This window comes from Lissotriton vulgaris, chromosome 9 (genome assembly GCF_964263255.1).
Source record: "Lissotriton vulgaris chromosome 9, aLisVul1.2, whole genome shotgun sequence".
Lineage (NCBI taxonomy): Eukaryota > Metazoa > Chordata > Amphibia > Caudata > Salamandridae > Lissotriton > Lissotriton vulgaris.
In genome coordinates, this window is record NC_141697.1 from 323718581 (window position 1) to 323739317 (window position 20737).

The 20737-nt window shown below is 45.3% G+C and overlaps 1 protein-coding gene across 1 annotated transcript in view; it reads left to right on the forward strand.

The window, feature by feature from the left end:
* Positions 1–20737, forward strand: part of SPATA7 (spermatogenesis associated 7) — a 509081-nt gene that overhangs the window by 382370 nt on the left and 105974 nt on the right. Inside the window, exon 10 of the mRNA XM_086937621.1 lies at positions 12551–12610. Coding sequence (XP_086793747.1) covers positions 12551–12610 — 60 coding nt within the window. The remainder of the gene's footprint in view (positions 1–12550; positions 12611–20737) is intronic.

A 20737-nucleotide genomic window follows, 5' to 3' on the forward strand; every position in this document is an offset into this window, starting at 1 on the left:
CGATGTTTTGCTGGTATATGCTTGGAGCGCTGTGTCACTGCTGATCAGTGCCATAGCGCAAGTGCTCCCTATGTTAAATTGATGTATCTATTGTATCCATGTTTGGCTTATTTGGTTTACTGTCAGTCCCTCGTCTAGTGCACCAGGAGTGCCGGGGCTTGTAAATAAAAATGCCGCTCGTGGGCTTGCAGCACATGTTGTGCCACCCACAGGAGCGGCCTCGTAAAAGAATGTCTACGGGTCGGTCATTGCGAGACCCACGTGCAGCCTAGTGCTGTCACGCGGCTGCGCGAGTATACCTACTTGCCAGCCCCCCAAACCTTCCCTTGGCTTCATGTTAGTCGCCCCTATGGTAGGCCCGCGGGCAGGGTGCATTGTAAGTCTGAGGTGGCACACGCCTGACCAAGTTGGCATGTCCTGATAGTGAAGTACCGCCATCTTGGTTCTTCACTATAGCGAGGTAGCTTGCTCTCCATTGATCAGAATGGGCCGCCGGGATTATTAGTGCGATGATCCTAGCTGGCTCGGGGAGCATGGTGCAATGTCGAGTTTGGTATCCCTGAACTCGGGGTTTAATTACGCATCCGTTGGTGTGGATGGTTTTTGGACTCTGGGTTTGAAAATAGCACTTTTAGAAGGTGTCTATTTTCTTGTCTAACCATATCTGGCTTCTGCTGGTTTTGCGTGTGTGTGACAGGAGCTGGGTGGCTCCACAGGTCTGGATGAGTCAGTGTGGGATGAGTGGGACAGTTGCGTTGAGAGTAGGGGGAGAGTAGTTGTTGATAGCCTGCCCTACCTGATACAATGCCGGCTCCACCTCCTGCCAAGCGGCTGATGGCTCTGTGCCTGCCATGGACGATCCTAGCCCCACCTCCTGCCAGGAGGCTGATAGCTCTGCTCCTGCCAGGGTCAATGCTGGCTCCACCTCCTGCTGGGCGTCTGAGGACCCAGCCCTGCTCAGTGAATAGGCCAGGTGCTTCTGCCTGGCTCCACCCACAACAGACCCAGGATGTTGGGAAACCCCCGGCATGGACAAAGGGATCAAAGACGAAAAGGGGTATAAGAGAAGGACCCCTGAACTAAGAAATCAGATCACTTCTGACAAGGAACCCTGTAACCAAGGACAAGAGGCCTGCTGATCTAAGGACTGCCTACCCCTTCTGCCAGTGTGCTGTTGTTGGGGGAATCCTGCAGTGCTTCTTTATTTTTGCCAAGGAACCAGGAGAGAGGAACTTTGTGTGTACTCTCACGCTTGCTAAGAAAATCTCCAAGGACTGGAAGAGTGCCAGTCTCCTGCCGAAGTCACAGGGCTAAAGGACTTCATCTGCTTAAAGTGCTATTTGCTGGAACCGTGAGTCCAGCACCGTTGCAAGAGCCAGCAATCACGACGACCGGACGCTGGGCCCAGCCGACGCCAGCAGCAACGCCAGTGAGTGGGAGTACGGCTCTAGCTCCAGAGGACCTCGTGTCTGCACCGCTGCTGATCGCATCACCTGTGTGCCCTTCGACGCCGTGAGCGCTGCTCACTCTGTGCAACCGCATCACCAACGACGACGCCTGCTGAGGCCTGATCGACACCGAAGACGCGACGCCGGATTGCTCGACGCCGCTGATCATCGTGTGCTTCATTTTTCCTAAGGTACTGTGTTGTTGGGGGTCCGTGTGACTCCGGGCTCGACGTAGCGCTCCTCGCGGTCGACGCCGAACCTTTGGATTATCTTTGCCTCGACGTCGTGTAGCTCCCGTGTGGGTTACCCTGTTGCTAAGAACTGTGTTTCCAAGAAGAAGATTTGCATGATACTAAACTTTGTGCTAAAAGAAGAAACTACCTTTGAACTATCCTATTTCCCTTCCCAACGTATTTATTCCGATTGTGTACAGTTTTCCGTTATTTGGTCTTGTTCTAAGCCTTATATAAAAATACTTATTTTTATAATACTACTGTGTCGTGTCCATTTGTAGTGTATTCACTGTATTACTGTATGTGGTCATAATTGCTTAACGCACAGCCTCTGAGATAAGCCTGTTCTGCTCTGCCAAGCTACCAAGGGGGTGAGCGGGGGTTATCGAAGGGTGTGATCCCCTTGCCCTGACTAGAAAAGGAGTGTCCCTATTTGTCAGAAGTGCATACCTCTGCCAACTAGAGACAGCCGGTTCTAACACTGCCCATGTCATTGACAGAGTAGTTCAAGATGTCATGAACTCATATGCTAATGACCATCAGCATAAGGTATTGCTTTGAGATGGGGAACAAGTATTTGACAAAGTTGAGTAGATCAGAGAGGAAAGACGTGCTGTAAAAAAGGGATAGCTTGTCAGACAGGCAAATTCTGAGGGTGAACTGATGAGCCTTTTGAGGAATAAGTTGCTCAGGTATGCAAACGATTAGCTTCCTCACTTACTACATTTCACTATCAGTAGAAAAGTATGTAGTTCTTTTGTGTGCCTGGCATGAATGTTTTTAATAATGAAACAGATTGTTGTCATGTACAGGAACTGGTGAACAGAAGAGTTAGCTGATTGCATAAAAAAGAAAACATTTGACTTATCGGGCACTTTTTAAAAACCTGTGATGACACCAACACCCACTTCTTTTAACAAGTCTTTTCTTTTTGGGGACTTTAATTGAAAGCAGAGAACATAGATGTCTGCCTTACTAAGGCCGACCTGCAAGCAGCCCTTGATGTAGTTGGTGGCTGCTCAAGCAGGCAGGGCTGGAGATGGTGTTCGGCTTGCATTCGCATTAGTTTAATATCAACATATCCAGTGTCATGCTGACATTCACAAGATAAGCACTGAACAGTAGTGCGTGTGACAGAGCCGCACTGAATGCCGATAGTGTATTTATCCTTTTGAAATGTCAGAATCATTGAGCTGTTTAGAAGGCTTTCCTGAGGATGATTGAAAGTTCAAGGTTCTGGGATTTATTTTGTCTTTCAAAATCGTTTTTGCTCTCCAGGCAGGATCAGTGATCTGTGGACCGGTAAAAGATTCCCAGATATTTGCTGGTGTCAAAACCTTAACTTCCCAGATACTGATATTACCTCTATTGCTTCTTCTAGTCTCCCTCCCCTCCTCTGATACTTTGGCTCAGTTGCACTCTGATCATGTCTCTCCCCTTCTCTCGAGCCTTGTAACTTCATCCCTGGACCTTTTCTATCATCTTATTCCCTTTATTGCTTCTCACCAATCACACTGCCTAAGCCCCCAGACTTTGGCTCACACCTGGCCTTGTGCAGAAATACTGTCTACTGCACGTAGCTTATATGGCAACATCCTGCTTACTTAATGAGCTTGCTTTCTAATCTCTCCTTCATTCCTACAATTCTTGGTGCAGTCTAAACAGTAGTACATCCAATATCTGGTTACATTTATCTTCTTTTTATAAAGGTCAGCCAAACAACACCAAGGGTTGGGTTAACCCTTTACATGTAAACGAAGAAGGCAAAATGTTGAAAAAGATAATGGCAACAAACTAAAACGGTCTCAAAATGTAATAGGAGAAAAGGGACAGTGGAAAAAGAACAGAGAAGGCATATATTATTGGGTATTGATTGGGGAGAATATGAAAGAAGGCAGATATTTATGAGATTAGGAGTAATGGTGAACCTGTAAACAAGGAGGTTTTGGACAAATCTGCTGACAACCCCCATGACCTCTGAGTATGCAACTCTCTTCACCTCCGAGGTCTTCACTCTTCCTCTGCTCCCCCCTTCCTTCTTCCCTCTGCCTGCTACACCCCTACCCTTAGTCATCTTCCTAGGACTAGCTTTTTCCTATATATGACTCAGACTGAACTTCTTGTCTTATCAAAGACAATCAACTGCTGCTTCTTCTGATCCTAGTCGCTCATCCCTTTTATGTCCCTTTAATCCTTAAATTGGAACATTCTGTCACTTGTTCCTTATTCTCTCTGTCTTTCATATGGAATCCTTCTCAGGCTATATAAAAATGCCACTGTTATCCCCATTGTAAAAAAAAAAACTCTTGACCTATCCTTAACGCAAACTATTATCCTATCTCACTTTTTCTCTTTCTAAACTTGTTGAGCATGGCGTCTACATCCAATGATTTCTATCATGATTGTACTCTCTGTCTTGTCCTTGTTTTGATCTTGTTCCACACTGTCACCTCCACTGAAATTGCTATCCTCTTAGTCACTGAGTAATGTTGTAACCTCAGCCTGGCATAAGAAACTATCTGTTCTTATCTTGCTAAATCTTTCTGCTGCATTTCACCACGTTAGTTAATCTAGCTTGATGCCTTCTTTGTTACTCTAGCTTGAGGGCTGCTTCTCTGTGTTCGATAGGAATGTATTCAGGTCAGAAGTTTATTATTATCTCCTTGATCACTCCTATGCTGTGCCTTAGGCAAAAAAATAACTAGTGATGGTGTTCCCAGGGCCCTATATTTCTTTTGCCTTCTGTGATCTTTTCACGTGGACTTTCCTTCCACTTGTAAACATTTCCTATTTTTTTAAATATCCTTTATCTTCCTTCCCCACCCCGCCCCTGACTCCTCTTGGCACATCCATATAAAAATGCTTATCCTTTATCCAATCCGGGATGACTTGCTACTCATTTCCAATTGAATATACTCATAACAAATATTCTTTTTTCCCCATGTTCTGCCTTCCCCTTTCTATATCAATCCCTCTTAATCTTCTATCTTTCCTCTTTAGATAATGATCTCATTGTTATCTTTAATAACTTCCTCTCCATTTCCAAATACATTACCTCTGCTTCTTATATAATCTTGTCAAATCTGACCCTATCTTACCTTCCAAACTATCATAAATCTTAGTTTTTTCTCATCTTCACTACTGCCTATCTCTTATTGTTGGCAACACTGCCTTAGATGTGGCCCCTCTTCACTCTTTCTTCAACTTCTCAACCTGACTCCCACTGTCATCTTCCTTTTGCATTGGTCTTGTCTGACTTTGCTTTTCTTCAGTGGCTGCCATTTAAGTTTTTCATTCTGTCTCGCTTTCTATGTATTACCTAGGCTTATGCCTCCCTATTTTCTTTGCTAGCGATCAATCTCTACATTTCTTCTCACTTTATTCAGTCAATCTACTTATTTATTTTTACACCTCCCCGTCCTCCTTTTGATCAGTCATGCTTCGAATAATTTTCATTTCTTGCACCTAACATTGAAATGCCATCTCCTTATCAATTTCTTATGTCCCTGCTCCTCCCTTTTTTCACTCCCTTTTGAGGGATTATCATCTATTCTCATTTTTCTTCCCTAGTAAGTAACTACTCATATGCTGTTCTCATGTAATATTGTTGCCATTGTTTCATTTACGTGCACAAAACTTTGGCAAAAGTACTATACACAATCAATAAAGTAAATAGGGATACTAGGATTTGAGGAACATTTGGAGGTCCAACATGTCTATATTGTCTGCCTTTGATTATACATTCAATTTCAGAATATGAAGTATTAAAATTGGTCTACAAGAGCTTTACTGTGTGGCCAATTGTGTTTTTGAAGTCTATCAATCTTCAAGGGTCAATACAGATTGTTTTACCTTGGTGTGTACTTCATTCAGCACAGTTTGTTTTTACTTCCATTTGCGTATCATCTTATATTCCTCCCAAGGATCCTTGGACTGCTTGCATTTCTAGTGAGATCAGGAAGTCACTATGTATCCCCTTGTCGAACATTTCTGTATGAAGGTGAGACAGAAGCCTTAAAGAAGGGTGTAGGACCATATATTTCATCCATTCAACCTTCCTTATAACAGATAATAGGGTAAAATATAGTGGCCCTCCCAGTTCAATATTCTGTAATATTTGCCTCGGTTGGAAAGTAAGGTTGGACCCTTTGTAACTAAATTATTTATGTTTCCCTATTGCCTTGCAGTCTGGGAGAAGATAAATCATATCCTTTACTCCTTAAAATGTGAAAAGCAGGAGGAAGCAGAATGAACGAGTGAGATCCATACATTCTCAGTCATCTCATGATATCCTGTTATTGAGTGACAGAACAGTGGAAAGGTTAGGTCATTATTTCCAAAAAGATTTATATCCAACCCTCCCTACTGCCACGTTTTCTACTCTTGAATACCACAACTACATTTCTGGTCATGATATTGGCACCTCTCTTTAATGCATCAATGTATAATGGTTTGATAGTCTACTCTCTTTACAACATACCATTTTTTGACAAAGCCTAGAGGACAGCTGTAAGAACTGGGACCGCCAGCTCTCCAGGGCGTAGCATGGCTCGAGCAGGAAGGCAGCCAGGGGCTTGGGTGTAAAGCAGCTACTTGACACACTCATCCACTGAGACACGAAGTGGGCGCAATAATGGAGACCACACCAGTAGATGTGCTTAAAAATCAAGATCTTTTATATAGACTTAGGATCAAGCAAGTAATGCATCTAGCAAATCATTAGTATTTCATTTACGCATTTCATTAGGCAGTCTCAGTAAGACTTGTCATTAAAATAATAACCAGCTCATCTAAGCAGTGAAACATTAAATAACACAGCCTGTCGCATCATACTCTTCAGCAGGCAAAGAGGGTACTTTCATAAACCTGGAGGATCCTACAAGAAGCGACCATAGCATTGCAGTAAAGTACCACATTAAACCTCTCATGGACGCCTTTCAAATTGCACTTCATAGAAAGGGATAAAACATTTCATCAAGTACTTTCAGTACAACAGATAACTTCAAAGAACACAGCCTGTCGTGGTATGCTACTCAGCAGGCAAACAGGTATTTTCATAGATCCTAGATGAACCTGTAGGAACAACCACAAGCCTTTCTCCTTGTGAATACTGATCGTTTTGCGACCCAGAATCAGATCATCAGAATACCATTAGAATGAATCAATAGGTATCACAGTTTGGCCCCATCAGGAACTGTAGAAACCCGCCCCTGCAAGAAATTCAGTACAGGGAAGTAGCTAGCCCTCTTCTCAGCAGGCTTGATGACATATAAACAGGCATGAGCAGTACAGGCAGCCCACGATAGTCACTAGTCAATGGCCTAGACGCTCCTATCATCCAGTGGGCCGAAAACAGTTAACTTCTGAATAGCCTACTTCTCAGGGCATGCACAGTTCTCAGGGCCCGACACACCTCGACACCCACTCCAGGCCTCCCAGTCACTCGAGGCGCCTTAGGGGCCTACGGGGCCCACTCTCGGTTCACCCCCAGGAGAGCGGCGACCTCGGGGCCTTACCCTGCCTTCCGCCCTCCTCCCCGGGGGGTTACCTGCTTCCTTCAGGCCTCCGGGGCCCTTGCGTCGGCTGGAGTCGGCGGGAGAAGCTTCCGCCGGTCGAGAGGCGGTGCAAGATGCTGGTACAGCGCACCAGCGCCAGGGGCGAGGAAACACACTGCGGGGCCAGGCGGAGGGGCGTCTTCAGCTCCGGTCCCCATCCGCGATGAGTCGCGGCCTGTTCCGGGTGCCGGCCTTGCGAGAAGGGCTGGTTCGGGGCAGCCAATGGCTGCGCGGCTTGGGCGAGGGGACCACTGATGACGCGGCGGCGCTCCCGCTCACGTGACAGGGGCCCAGGCAGGCCTCAGGCCCAGTGCGACCTGACAGACTTGATGCGGCGGCTCTCTCCTGGCACCAGGGGCCGCCGAGGGGGGGTCAACGTCGGGGCTGGACGCAGCGCAGGGGCAGTCGGCCACAGGACGGCCGGAAGCGCCTCAGAGGCATCGCGTGGGTGGCGCCGAAGCTGCGGTGACACGGTCTCCTCAGGCGCCTTAAGGCGATAAGGTTCAGCGCTTGGCGCCAATGCAGGGAAGCGCTCATGGAGGCTTCACAGCGCTGGACACCGGCAGGGCGAGGGGTCTATTTCAGTGAACTGTAACACAGCGCTTGGCAAGTCAGTCAGCAGTCAATGCTGGCAGTAGGACAGGGGAACAGAATATAGCGCTATGAACACAGTTCAGCATGGACTGCAGGCAGTTCAGTCAGGGGGGGGACAGGTAGGGCCAGATGGGCTCAGATGAAGGCAGGGAGTGCGCAGGGCAGCACAGTCCAGTACCTCGTCGATCCCCCAGCAGTCTCTGGTCAAAGGCAAGCAATCTTCTTGGCGCTTGGATGATTTTGCGCCCTTGGGTGTTTGTTTCTTGAAGTTGCTGAGAGGGGGGTTGAGCTGAAGGCTTGAAGAGTTTTTCCTTAGTCACTGTAGATGGACCCTGGGGTTCCCTAACACTGGGCCAGATCAGGGGTCTAGCTCAGGACACCTCACCCAGCTTAAGAGGCAGCACCTAAATCCTGTCACTCCTAGTAGTATAGGTTCCTCACTAGGCCCTCCCGCCTAAAACTCCTGCGTGGGTTCCCCAGGTCAGTGATGCCCCAACTGACTAGAAAAAGTTCCCTCCCTTGCCTATATATGCCCAGGTCAGGTCACCACTCTCTTAGGCGGGGAAAGTCAGGTCCGCCTTCCTTCTGGAAGGTTGCAGGAGCTTCCCCCTTCCACCTATGGACAGGGGCTGGGTGGCTGGTATTGCAACATTGTATGGGGATCCAGCCTGCTCCTGGCAGCTAGGGTGCTACACTAAAAGACCACGCTGCAGTAGCAGGGGCCAGTGGCAGCCATGTTTGAAGTAGAGAGCACCTGCACCCTAACACAGATTAGCTATGAAAAGGTGCCCGAAGACCTATGGGCCAACAAAAAGAAGGTGGGAAAAATGATGCAAGGGCGAAAATCACAGGGAAAGACCACCCTAGGGCTGACAGGTCGAACAACAGCCATCCTTTTTAAAGACATAACAGAAGTCACTAGGGTCAGCAAAGGTAGATCAAACCCTTTGATATTTTTTCTAAAATGTCCTGTTTTCGTCTTTTTGGTGCTTGATATTTGCTCTTCATTTATTATCACCTCTGCCTTTGAGCAAATACTTGCATTAGCAGGAGCTGTGTTGTGTTGAGGATTCATTAACTCTTGGAAGTGTTTTTATTAACTTCCAACAAAACCAAGCATTGACCAGACCTTGGGCATGGCAATCTGTTGATTAAATCTATTGCATGTATCAATTCTTCAAAGAGAAAATTACAAATGCAGCGAGTAGTCCTGGCAGTTAGGCTATCTGGCCTTATGGCACATAAGTGTACTTCACACTTCGCTTTTATGCCACAGCAACAACTGTCAAACTTTATGGAGGATTCATACCGGTCCACGAGAAGGCTCTTGTCTTTTCAAGAGATGATAAGGCTGCGGTGGTCATTGCAGGATTGCAAAGTCTTTGCTCATTGCCCCACGAGTTAGAAAATCCGATTCATGTCGAAGGCTACATTTATTACTGTAGGATTGCAGAATCTTTGTAGGTAACCACAAGAGTTGAAGAATCTGACTTTAGTATAAAAAAATTGTGACCCATTGATGTTAGGCCAGTTTAGAGGCAAGACTGAAAAGATGCAGTTGGAAACATGCCTTCGGGGTCAACCAGTCTTTTTAAGTCTCGCCTGGCGAAAGCAGCGCATGCGCTACTCTCGCCACGGAGAGGAGTTTTTGGAATCGATTCAGCCAAAGCTGAATGCACGCGCATCCAAATGGACAAAGATAGCTGATCTCGACATCCGCAAAGCTAAAAATGCACGTGTAGGGAAAAAAAATGCACGAGCATGTGAACAGCCCAAACATCATCTTTGTGCACACGCACTTGCATTTGTTTGTCCCTATGCGTGCAAGGTGGCGTGTTTCACTTTCCCAGTCAGGCTGAAGGGCCCGGCTGCAGTACTGAGGAATCCGCCATGGCGCGCGCAGCCACCGCTCGACCCCAGGAGCTGGTGCAATGCTTCCCGCGAGCATTGATTGTTTTTTAAAGGATCCAGATGCACCATATGCGATCTTTAAACAATTAACTGTATGCTTCCCGTGGAAACATGTAGAACTCAACTGCCTGGCTAGAAACTCAACTTAAACAAAAAAAAACTGTTAAGCACCAAAAACTACTTTAAATATGTAATAACGTTCCGTAACACATTATTTAACCTGAAAATACCCATATGCCAATAGCTGAATTCAGTATACTTTGTAGTGAGAGGGAGGACAACTGGATTTTCTGCTAGAACTAAGATCGCTTCAGCTCGCCTGTCCTCGGAGACCTGCAGTGGCTTACCCAAGTCGTCCACATATCCCACCAGACCCGCGTCCCACTAAGACTTCTCATCAAATGCCCCGTGGCACACCACCGCCAAGTAAACAAAATAACACAACAACAATCTTGGCTCAGCATCCACACGCCACCGTCAACCTCATTTTAACTCTGCACCACGTTCCCCTTAAGACCCTCATCTGTATATCCCGCTTCTGCCTCGCAAGCCTTGTTCAGCCATCCGATTCCCCACACTATCCCAAATCCCCCTCCTCTGATATACCATCCGACACTTACCCCGCTACTGTCTGCCAGCTCCTCTGTTTTCCCTGCTCCTCCTATGGTGCAGCTCAGCAGCTGACAGATAGCCACGCCCCTTTCTCACACGTGACCCAACAAAAAACTTGGTAAATGGGCCTCACCCCTCATAGTCGTAATCTCCCCGTAATAACACGGAGAGGAAGGTGTTACGTATCAACTCACAAGCGCAAAGAGGACCATCGACAGATTTGGGACCCTATATTGTATTTACCAGTTATTTTCCTGTATTAAATTCACCTGGGATAAATTGCGGGGTATATGGTAATTACCGCAAATTCCCATCCATGTGCATACAGCTGTTTGCGAGCGGTCAGAAAAAAATGGGCGACTTGTATCGAAGGCATCAGAAATCTAGTGGCATCTCAGCCTGAAGAAGAAGCCTTGTAGGATGTAATACTTACCACATTAGAAACATTAGACTCCAGAAGTTCAAAATGTAACAGATGCGATAATTATAGCTATTCTGAGTTTGTGGGGACTTAAAGGTGGATTTGGGTGCTCGCGTCACCAAAATCTGCATGTCCCACTAAACACGGGGCATTTTCCCCTTGTTAAATTCTAGCAGGTATTACTTATGTGCTCTCTCTATTGCATCTGGTAATTTCCGGGATTGTCAAACAATGCGTATAATTGCAATCCTTGACCAAAGCATCGCAATAAAAAAAAAATTAAAACTCTTTTTATTGGTACTTGTATGATAAGGAGATAAACATGGAGACAGCATATCTGTGCAAAGGATCGAAATTTAATGGTATACTTGTAACCAATCCCTCTGGGATTTGTTGGATTTTTTATAGTTCAGCTCAATGTTGTTATAACCTTATTATAATGACAGAGACACTTTGATACAGAGGCCCTCATTTCAAATCGGTCATTTTTTAGGATTCAATGTTTATTGTAATTAATGAAATCCGACACCAAAGTGTTCGGTATTTATTGGATGTGATAATTTTCGGTTACCATGAGTTTTTTGAGATTTAACATGCAGATTTAGGTTTTTAATGCACCAAAATCTGCATGGTACAGTAAATACCGGACATTTTTCATCAGAAACATATCAACAGGTTTGGCCTGCCGATAATTTTCACATAACTGAATTCCAATATGAGTGCTGACTGGTGTCATCGCACATATTGGAATTATCGACCCACCCAAAATGGGGGCGAGGTCCTTGTTAGTGGGTCATCAGTCCTGATTTTGTGTAGGCATTCTGGGATTTCTAGTCCCATTGAGTACATTATAAAATCAAGTCTACAGGTCCCAGATACAGAGGAAAAAACCTAGGCTGGGCAATGTATTTTCACATTTATCAGAGAAACTTGAGATATTTGCATCAGGTTACGCATTACAGTGCTTCGTCAATTAGGTATACTTGCAAACCTAAATTGTCTTTAATTCTCAACTGTATTCATAGACCCATAAAAATATGATGAAATCGCAATCATGTGCAAATTAAAATCACACTTGTGGACCTATTATGGGAACATAGCTATGATGTTCATGACCTGGAAAGAGAGTGAGAGAGGTCACTGTCTCCAGTGCGGTAAGTTATAATTTGTGTTGGGTTCTAGTCCAGAGATCTTACTTGTAGCGTTGGAATGATTTCATGTACTTTCAGTCTACTTTCAGTCTACTTTCAGGAGGGTAACAATATGCTAAACAAGCATTGGCATAGCCAATAGGTCTCTCCTCTGGGACAGTATAAGTGTTTAGTTATCCAGCACAATATCCTTGGTGCAACAACATCAAGTGTTGCATGGCTAAACACTAATAAGGTCCCAAAGGCGAGACCTATTGGCTATGCCAATGCTTGTTTCACTTGGGTAAGAGCTTCTGAAAATACGAGGTAAAGTAAGCTCTTTCACCTGACTGACATGTCATATATTGTAAGCTTGAATGAAAAAATAGTTATCTTAGTTTCATTTAATAGCTGTGGAATCTATGTTTAAATAAGTAAATAAACCAGGTCTTTGAAGAATTTAGAAATAATGCAGATGTATTGGTTTTTGTAGAAATAGCTGTATTTCTGAATAAGATGCTAGTCTGGGTTGATATCATAATTCTGTCACATTTTTTAACACATGCTTTTAGGACTTTGGTTGCCATATGTAAGTGATTTATTGTGCCAATGTAGCAATTCCTTTTTTTGTTTTCTTTCTCTTTAGTTTGCCATCCACAGAATATTTGACGTCCCATTCGACATTAATGCAGAAAGTAAAAAACGAGTAAGTATCATGTTGTATTATATTTTGGACAGTGAGTACTCCTCTTTCTGAGAAATGTTCAGCAAAGGAAACATTATTGCATTTAATCTGGAAAATGATAGATATGATCTGAATAAGCTTCTCAATAATTAATAGGTCTAGTAACGATTATTCAGCAGATGACTCTAGATCATAGGGACACCCTGTTCTAGTCCTAGGGTCTCCTTTTACAAACAACTGGTCGATTTGAGTTGAAATGAATCAACAATATAACACCCAGAAAACATTAAATTGTAAAAGTCTCACTCTTGTCATAGGCTCATTTGGTAAGCTTATATATTGAAAGGAGCAGATCAAACCAGGGACTATACCAAGATCATATTGACTTAATGTGGTCACAGTTTTCCTCTATTCTTGTAATGGGCACTGGGCCCAACTACACAAGGCAGTATACCATTTTTATCAGGATAAGTGTTGGAATCTGGGCAGTAGGGATTTTACTGCTCTGAGAATCCAAAACATTCCCTCACAGAAATTTGAGGACAATGCTCGATTTTAGCCAAAGTTTAAGGTTTGCAGGGGAATATGAGTAAGGAATTTATGTGGGATCGACAAACGTCACACCGCCCTGGATCCCTAGGTTTCAGAAATGCCAAGGGTTCCGTCTGAACTAGAGCCTGACGGAGTGCAGATATTCACCATGGCAAGTGAGAGGAAATTGGGATTTATCCCATCTTTCCATGCCATATGTCAAAACTATGTTCAAAACAATACAAATTTCCTCTCACTTATCATGCGTATGGAGATAGAGTTGCTGTAGCCCGCAGGGGTCAGAAAGACTATTGAAGCATTAAGGGTAAGGATGCAACCTGAAGGCAGAAGGACATTGGGTGCTTTCTGGGGTGGGGGCATGGCCTGATGCCAGAGTGAGCTATTCAGTCCTTTTTTTTGTTGCTAAGCTGTCTAGTTTCTGCTTCCTGCCCCAAGTAGGGAAGATTGCGGTAAACCCCCAGTTTGCCCTCAGGGTAGGCAGAAAGACTATTGCTCCTTTTGGGTTGGTAAATGCGAAAAGAACAATTGATGGACAGAATGCCGAACAATGCCATACATTCACCCCAGTACAGAGATCTGGGCCTAACCCCCTTTTTTCACCAGTGGATTTTTGCCCCTCTCCTCCCCCCTGTTGGCAGATTGGGGATAACCCCCAGGGAGGGCAGAGGATGCTCTGTGTGCCCCCTAAATCCAGGACCGGTCCAGGACCTCTTTCATTTCAATGATCAGGCCCAGGAGCACATGCTAAATGAACAGAAGGCTGTGGGCAAAATCAAAAACCATGATACTAGATATTCACAGTTGGGCACTCGGAATATGGGAACAGATTAGAAATATAGATTCGGAATTCTACAGTGACAATTGACCACCAGTTTTAGCAAAACAAGAGAGTTGCCTGATAGGGATCTAGCCAGAATTTCAGCCTGCTTAGCAGTATGTGTCCATTCTCACTATAGCAATAGCCCAATCTTTTCATGATGATCCATTGTTTACCTCAGATTGGATCTGGATTAGCAAGAAGCAGCAGAGCTTTATATGAGTGGGCCTGTAGACCCCTACTTATGTAACATCTTTGAAATGGTCAGGATGCAAGTTGCGTTAGAACCCTAGTAGCTAGACTCAAATTAACCACATTTTAGCCTAAATAGGCCTCAGGCCTATTCTTCTCAAGGTTAGTATCGGTCTTTACATCACTGAACATAGGAAACAGGAATAGGGAAAACTATTTCCTCATGACATCCTTGTAAAAGTGCGGAACATCAATAATTGGGCCATACCCATCAATCAAGGTCATTTGGCCAATCTTTAAGCCCACAGAATCATGTATTATTGTGATCAACCCCCGGTGCTAAATAATCTCTCTTCCTTTGGCCATGTGTTTCCATGTGCTTTCTATTTAGCCTTTTCATGCTGTGTTTTTTCCATGCTTTTGTTGAAGCCGTTGGCGGTGGTCATCTTGACAATGCAAACAAAGTCCTCAACCAGGCAGCCAGATCTTGAAATACTAGCAGAATTTTAACAATGTGACAAATTGGCAAAAGCGATCGGCAGGAATATTCTTTATGTTGGTCTGCAAAGCCTAAAAAGAAAATCCCACAAAATGTTCGGAAAAAGAATGACCATAAATTGATATAAATCATCAAAGTAGGCCATCTATCTAGCAGAGTTTACCTTGGCTTATATTATATTATCCTTTTCCTTAGAGGAAACTTTAACACCAATCAGTTTACTCCAGACTGGGAAAGCCCCAGGGTTAGATAAACATCCTGGAGATCTGTTTAAAGCAGAGCTTTATATTTGGGGACCACTGCTTCAAACATTCTTTAATGCCATCCTGCGAGGGGGGTATATCCCCCCGACCTAGAAAAGTGCGGAAATAATCCCCATATTTAAAAAAGGGAATAAAGTAGACCCCTCTAATTATACGCCAATAAGCCTTATCGATGTCTCCCAGAAAATGTTCAGCAAAATAATCCTGTTACGTCTTCAAAATTGGATAGAGGATAATACCACTCTTTCTCATCTGCAGGCAGGTTTTAGGGCCTCCACGAGCACACTAGACAAGGTGTTCTGATTTCTTTTGTTCATTTGGAAAAAAGTGAAGATCAGGAGGGGCCACTTGTATGTCGTTTTTGTCGACCTTAAAACGGCATTTGACTCCATAGATCTCAAATATCTCTGGGCTGTTCTTAGGGATCTAGGACTCCCCAGTGACCTACTCCAATTATTGGTTCACTTACAGCAAGACAACTATGCCAAAGTCAGGTGGAATTGTGATGGCAGTCTCACTAATAATAATTAGTCACCAAGAAGGTTCGCTAGGGCTGTGTGCTTGCCCCAACCCTGTTCAGTCTGTATATAAATGGACTTATAAGTGAACTTTATGATTGTACAGGTGACCTAACAAGATTAGCTGGTAGCCTTATACCCTCTTTGCTATTTGCAGATGATACCCTGCTCATTTCTAAAACTCCAATGGGCATTCAGAATATGTGTGTTATCTAGTTTCGCTGAAGCATGCAAGGATCGGGCCTTGACAAAAACTGCTCAAAGACAGTCTATGGTTTTTAATCCCTATATCTCCACCAAGGGGAAAGTGAAGCTGGGTACCCAATCCTTAGAACAGGTCAAGGCCCTCGACTACCTGGGAATCAAAATTTGTGACAATTTAGCTTGGACTCCCCAAATTCAGAAGAGCGTATTGACACTCCAGCACGCAGATTATGCATTAGCAAAGAGGGTAAAACGCTCCGCTTTCCTCCTAATTTCTCCTACCCTCTGAAATCCACCGGGCCAAAGGCCTATGTGCGGCCCTTTATGGGGCAGAACTGTGGGGGCTGGAGCATCTGAAACAGCTAGAGGTTGCTAAAAATACATTTCTAAGTGTGATTCTCAACCTCTCATTGTATATACATCTATTAACCCTATGCCTTGACCTTGGTTTAAAGACTATCATCCATTTTGCTTTCCTCAAGGTGTTTTTGTTCTGGGTGAGACTCTGGACTAGTAGCACCCAGATTCCTTTAAAGGACACAGTGGAGAAATTATCAATCCTCCAAAGACATACAATGCGACTGCTTTGGATTAACAAGGTTAAGCAGTGGCTTTTTAGATTGGGCTTGGGAATAATGTGGGAGGCTCCGCAGCCCATTACAAAAAAAATGGTCCCCTTGCTGAAAAAGAGGTATTGAGATTTTTGTCAATTCTTCTTGCACTGTTGTCAATGCAGTCTGCACTTTAACTTGCTGTAAGAACTGGGACCGCCAGCTCTCCAGGGGGTAACATGGCTCCAGCAGAAAGGCATCCACGGGCTTGCGTGTAAAGCAGCTACTTGACACACTCATCCACTGAGACACGCAGTGGGCGCAATAATGGAGACCACACCAGTAGTTGTGTTTACAAATCTAGATCTTTTATATAGACTTTGGATCAAGAAAGTAATGCATTTAGCAAATCATTAGTATTTCATTTACGGATTTCATTAGGCAGTCTCAGTAAGACTTGTCATTAAAATAATAACCATCTCATCTAAGCAGTGAAACATTAAATAACACAGCCTGTCGCATCATACTCTTCAGCAGGCAAAGAGGGTACTTTCATAAACCTGGAGGAGCCTACAAGAAGCGACCATAGCATTGCAGTAAAGTACCACATTAAACCTCTCATGGACGCCTTTCAAATTGCACTCCATAGAAAGGGATAAAACATTTCATCAAGTACTTTCAGTACAACAGATAACTTCAAAGAACACAGCCTGTCGCGGTATGCTACTCAGCAGGCAAACAGGTATTTTCATAGATCCTAGATGAACCTGTAGGAACAACCACAAGCCTTTCTCCTTGTGAATACTGATCGTTTTGCGACCCAGAATCAGATCATCAGAATACCATTAGAATGAATCAATAAGTATCACAGTTTGGCCCCATCAGGAACTGTAGAAACCCGCCCCTGCAAGAAATTCAGTACAGGGAAGTAGCTAGCCCTCTTCTCAGCAGGCTTGATGACATATAAACAGGCATGAGCAGTACAGGCAGCCCACAACAGTCACTAGTCAATGGCCTAGACGCTCATATCATCCAGTGGGCCGAAAACAGTTAATTTCTGAATAGCCTACTTCGACGGGCATGCACAGTTCTCAGGGCCCGACACACCTCGACACACACTCCAGGCCTCCCAGTCACTCGAGGCACATTAGGGGCCTAAGGGGCCCACTCTCGGTTCACCCCCAGGGGAGCGGCGACCTCAGGGCCTTACCGGCCTTCCGCCCTCCTCCCCGGGGGGGTTACCTGCTTCCTTCAGCCCTCCGGGGCCCTTGCGTCGGCTGGAGTCGGCGGGAGAAGCTTCCGCCGGTTGAGGGACTTCCCACGGCTTGGCGCGGTGCAAGACGCTGCCACCGCGCACCAGCGCCAGGGGCGAGGAAACACACTGCGGGGCCAGGCGGAGGGGCGTCTTCAGCTCCGGGCCCCCTCCGCGATGAGTCGCGGCCCGCTCCGGGTGCCAGCCTTGCGAGAAGGGCTGGTTCGGGGCAGCCAATGGCTGCACAGCTTGGGTGGGGGCACGGCCAATGACGCTGCGGCGCTCCCGCTCACGTGACAGGGGCCCAGGCAGGCCTCAGGCCCGGTGCGGCCTGACAGACTTGATGCGGCGGCCCTCTCCTGGCACCGGGGGCTGCCGAGGGGGGTCAACGTCGGCGCTGGACGCAGCGCAGGGGCAGTCGGCCACAGGACGGCCGGAAGCGCCTCAGAGGCGTCGCGTGGGTGGCGCCGAAGCTGCGGTGACACGGTCTCCTCAGGCGCCTCAAGGCGACAAGGTTCAGCGATTGGCGCCAATGCAGGGAAGCGCTCAGGGGGCTTCACAGCGCTGGACACCGGCAGGGCGAGGGGTCTATTTCAGTGAACTTTAACACATCGCTTGGCAAGTCAGTCAGCAGTCAATGCTGGCTGGAGGGTAGGCAGTCTCACCTGCAGTGCTGGACAGGAAAACAAATTATAGTGCTATGAACACAGTTAAGCAGGGACTGCAGACAGTTCAGTCAGGGGGGGAGACAGGTAGGGCCAGATGGGCCCAGATGAAGGCAGGGAGTGCGCAGGGCAGCACAGTCCAGTACCTGCTCGATCAAAGGCAAGCAATCTTCTTGGCGCTTGGATGGTTCTGCGCCCTTGGGTGTTTGTTTCTTGAAGTTGCTGAGAGGGGGGGGGGGGGGTTGAGCTGAAGGCTTGAAGAGTTTTTCCTCAGTCACTGCAGATGAACCCTGGGGTTCCCTACCACTGGGCCAGATCAGTGGGCTAGCTCAGGACACCTCACCCAGCTTAAGAGGCAGCACCTAAATCCTGTCACTCCTAGTAGTATAGGTTCCTCACTAGGCCCTCCCGCCTAAAACTCCTGCGTGGGTTCCCCAGGTCAGTGATGCCCCAACTGACTAGAAAAAGTTCCCTCCCTTGCTTATATATGCCCAGGTCAGGTGACCACTCTCTAAGGCGGGAAAAGTCAGGTCCGCCTTCCTTCTGGAAGGTTCCAGGAGCTTCCCACTCTACCTATGGACAGGGGCTGGGTGGCTGGTATTGCAACATTGTATGGGGATCCAGCCTGCTCCTGGCAGCTAGGGTGCTACACTAAAAGACCACGCTGCAGTAGCAGGGGCCAGTGGCAGCCATGTTTGAAGTAGAGAGCACCTGCACCCTAACACAGATTAGCTATGAAAAGGTGCCCGAAGACCTATGGGCCAACAAAAAGAAGGTGGGAAAAATGAGGCAAGGGCAAAAATCACAGGGAAAGACCACCCTAGAGCTGACAGGTCTAACACTTCCACTTTTTTATTTTAAAAGCTCTTTTAAGTTAGATTTATATATGGATGAAGTTGAACACCCCCAGGCACAACACTTTATATACAATTTAGGATTGAGTTTCTCCGACTGAATGCAATGAAAAACAGTTGGGCAAATGCCACCATATCTCCTTTGTGCTCGTCCTGTCATTTCACCTCAGAGAATATAGAACATTTCAGTTTCTTCTGTCCCATTTATGTAAATTTAAGGAAAACTTGGATAATCCCGGCCTGCCTACTGCTTTCTTTATCACGTCCCTCTGATGCTTTACGCATATTCGGGTCGGACACGCAAAGGTGGCTTGTTTGACAATATCAAGATATTTGCTTTATGCCTGGTGGCAGAGGCCTAAAGTGGCAAAATAATATTCTGATGTAGGCTTATTGAATAAGCAGGGAAAGCCAATTTCTGCAGGATCTGTTTTCTGGTTGAAGAAACACCCACAAACAGTTCTAAAGTGATTTTATTTAAGGCACTGGGAGAGAAAAGGCATCTCCCCTTTGTTGTTGAAAAAAGTAGCGTAAAGTTGTTACCAATTCTTTAAAATATACAAGTGGGCTTTGGCTCCGCTTAGACCAAGATCTCTTTCCCACCTCATACTATTGACTGTTTGGTATATAATTCCACCTTCCAGGGGCATTTTGTTTGGAGTGCAAATGAGGCTATTTGGTATCTGAAAAGTATACTCAATCAACACAGTATAACGGCATTGAATCCGTCAGTGCATTCTGTACAGTAAGCAATAATTTTTTCCTACTTTTCCCCCAGCTTTAGTAAAGCCAAACAGGCATGCTTAAAAGTGACTAACAGCATTTTAGCCTGTTACACGCATAAATATAATTTGTGAATGCTTCCATCTACAAGACCTGGCAAAGCATGACGTTTTGGGCGGTCCACAGCTTGTTGTAACAGTCAATAACAAAGATGCTGTGAATTATATATGTGTTCACATAATAATTTTGCAAAGCCAATATAATAGAGGTGTATTGAAAGATATCTCTGTCTTGTAGTAATCATTGAGAACAAATTCAGTCGACCTTCCAGGAGGAATCTTTTGCGTATGCTAATGTATTTCGTTACTTATTTCGCATTTTTTTGTTCAGCGCGTTCTACCCAAAATAGGTGTTTGTGAGCTTTACAGTGAATACAAAATAGAGTTTAAGAATCTTTACATCAGAACTGTAAGGTTAAAAGTAGTAGTGAGGAAATAACATGAATCCAATTAGAAACAATATCATTGATCTAAGAGAAGAGGGGAGAGAAGTTCGAAAGAGGGCGAACACTTGCATATCAACCAGGAGTTTGCCTATTCATGTTTTTGATTGTATAGACGTTTAAACAATTACTCTGATGTGCGCTACAATGTGCTGTAGGTATCATGATCCTCGCTGTCATTGTTGTATGTTATTAAAATATATTAGAAAAACGAATAGGGAGAAAAATCAGAGATGATCTCTGTTTGCCGAAATGCACGAAAAACAAAGAGCATTACTTTATTTAAATAAATAATGGATATTAGCACTTGGACTGGAACATTAGGAGCTCGTCAGCCAATCATTATACTCCCTTTTATGGCTACATTCCAGAGTGCTCCCTTTTCTGGTTCTTTATTATAGTTCCACAGAGGGAGCATTCTGTAGCTGATAGCTCTCAATACGTTTCCTGAGATGGTGAATGTTTTGTGAAAAACAAAGCTCTATTCCCCGGTGGCATTCCCAAAGCTTCATTTAACATTATAGTCCCAAAGAGGGAGCATTCTCTAGCTGATAGC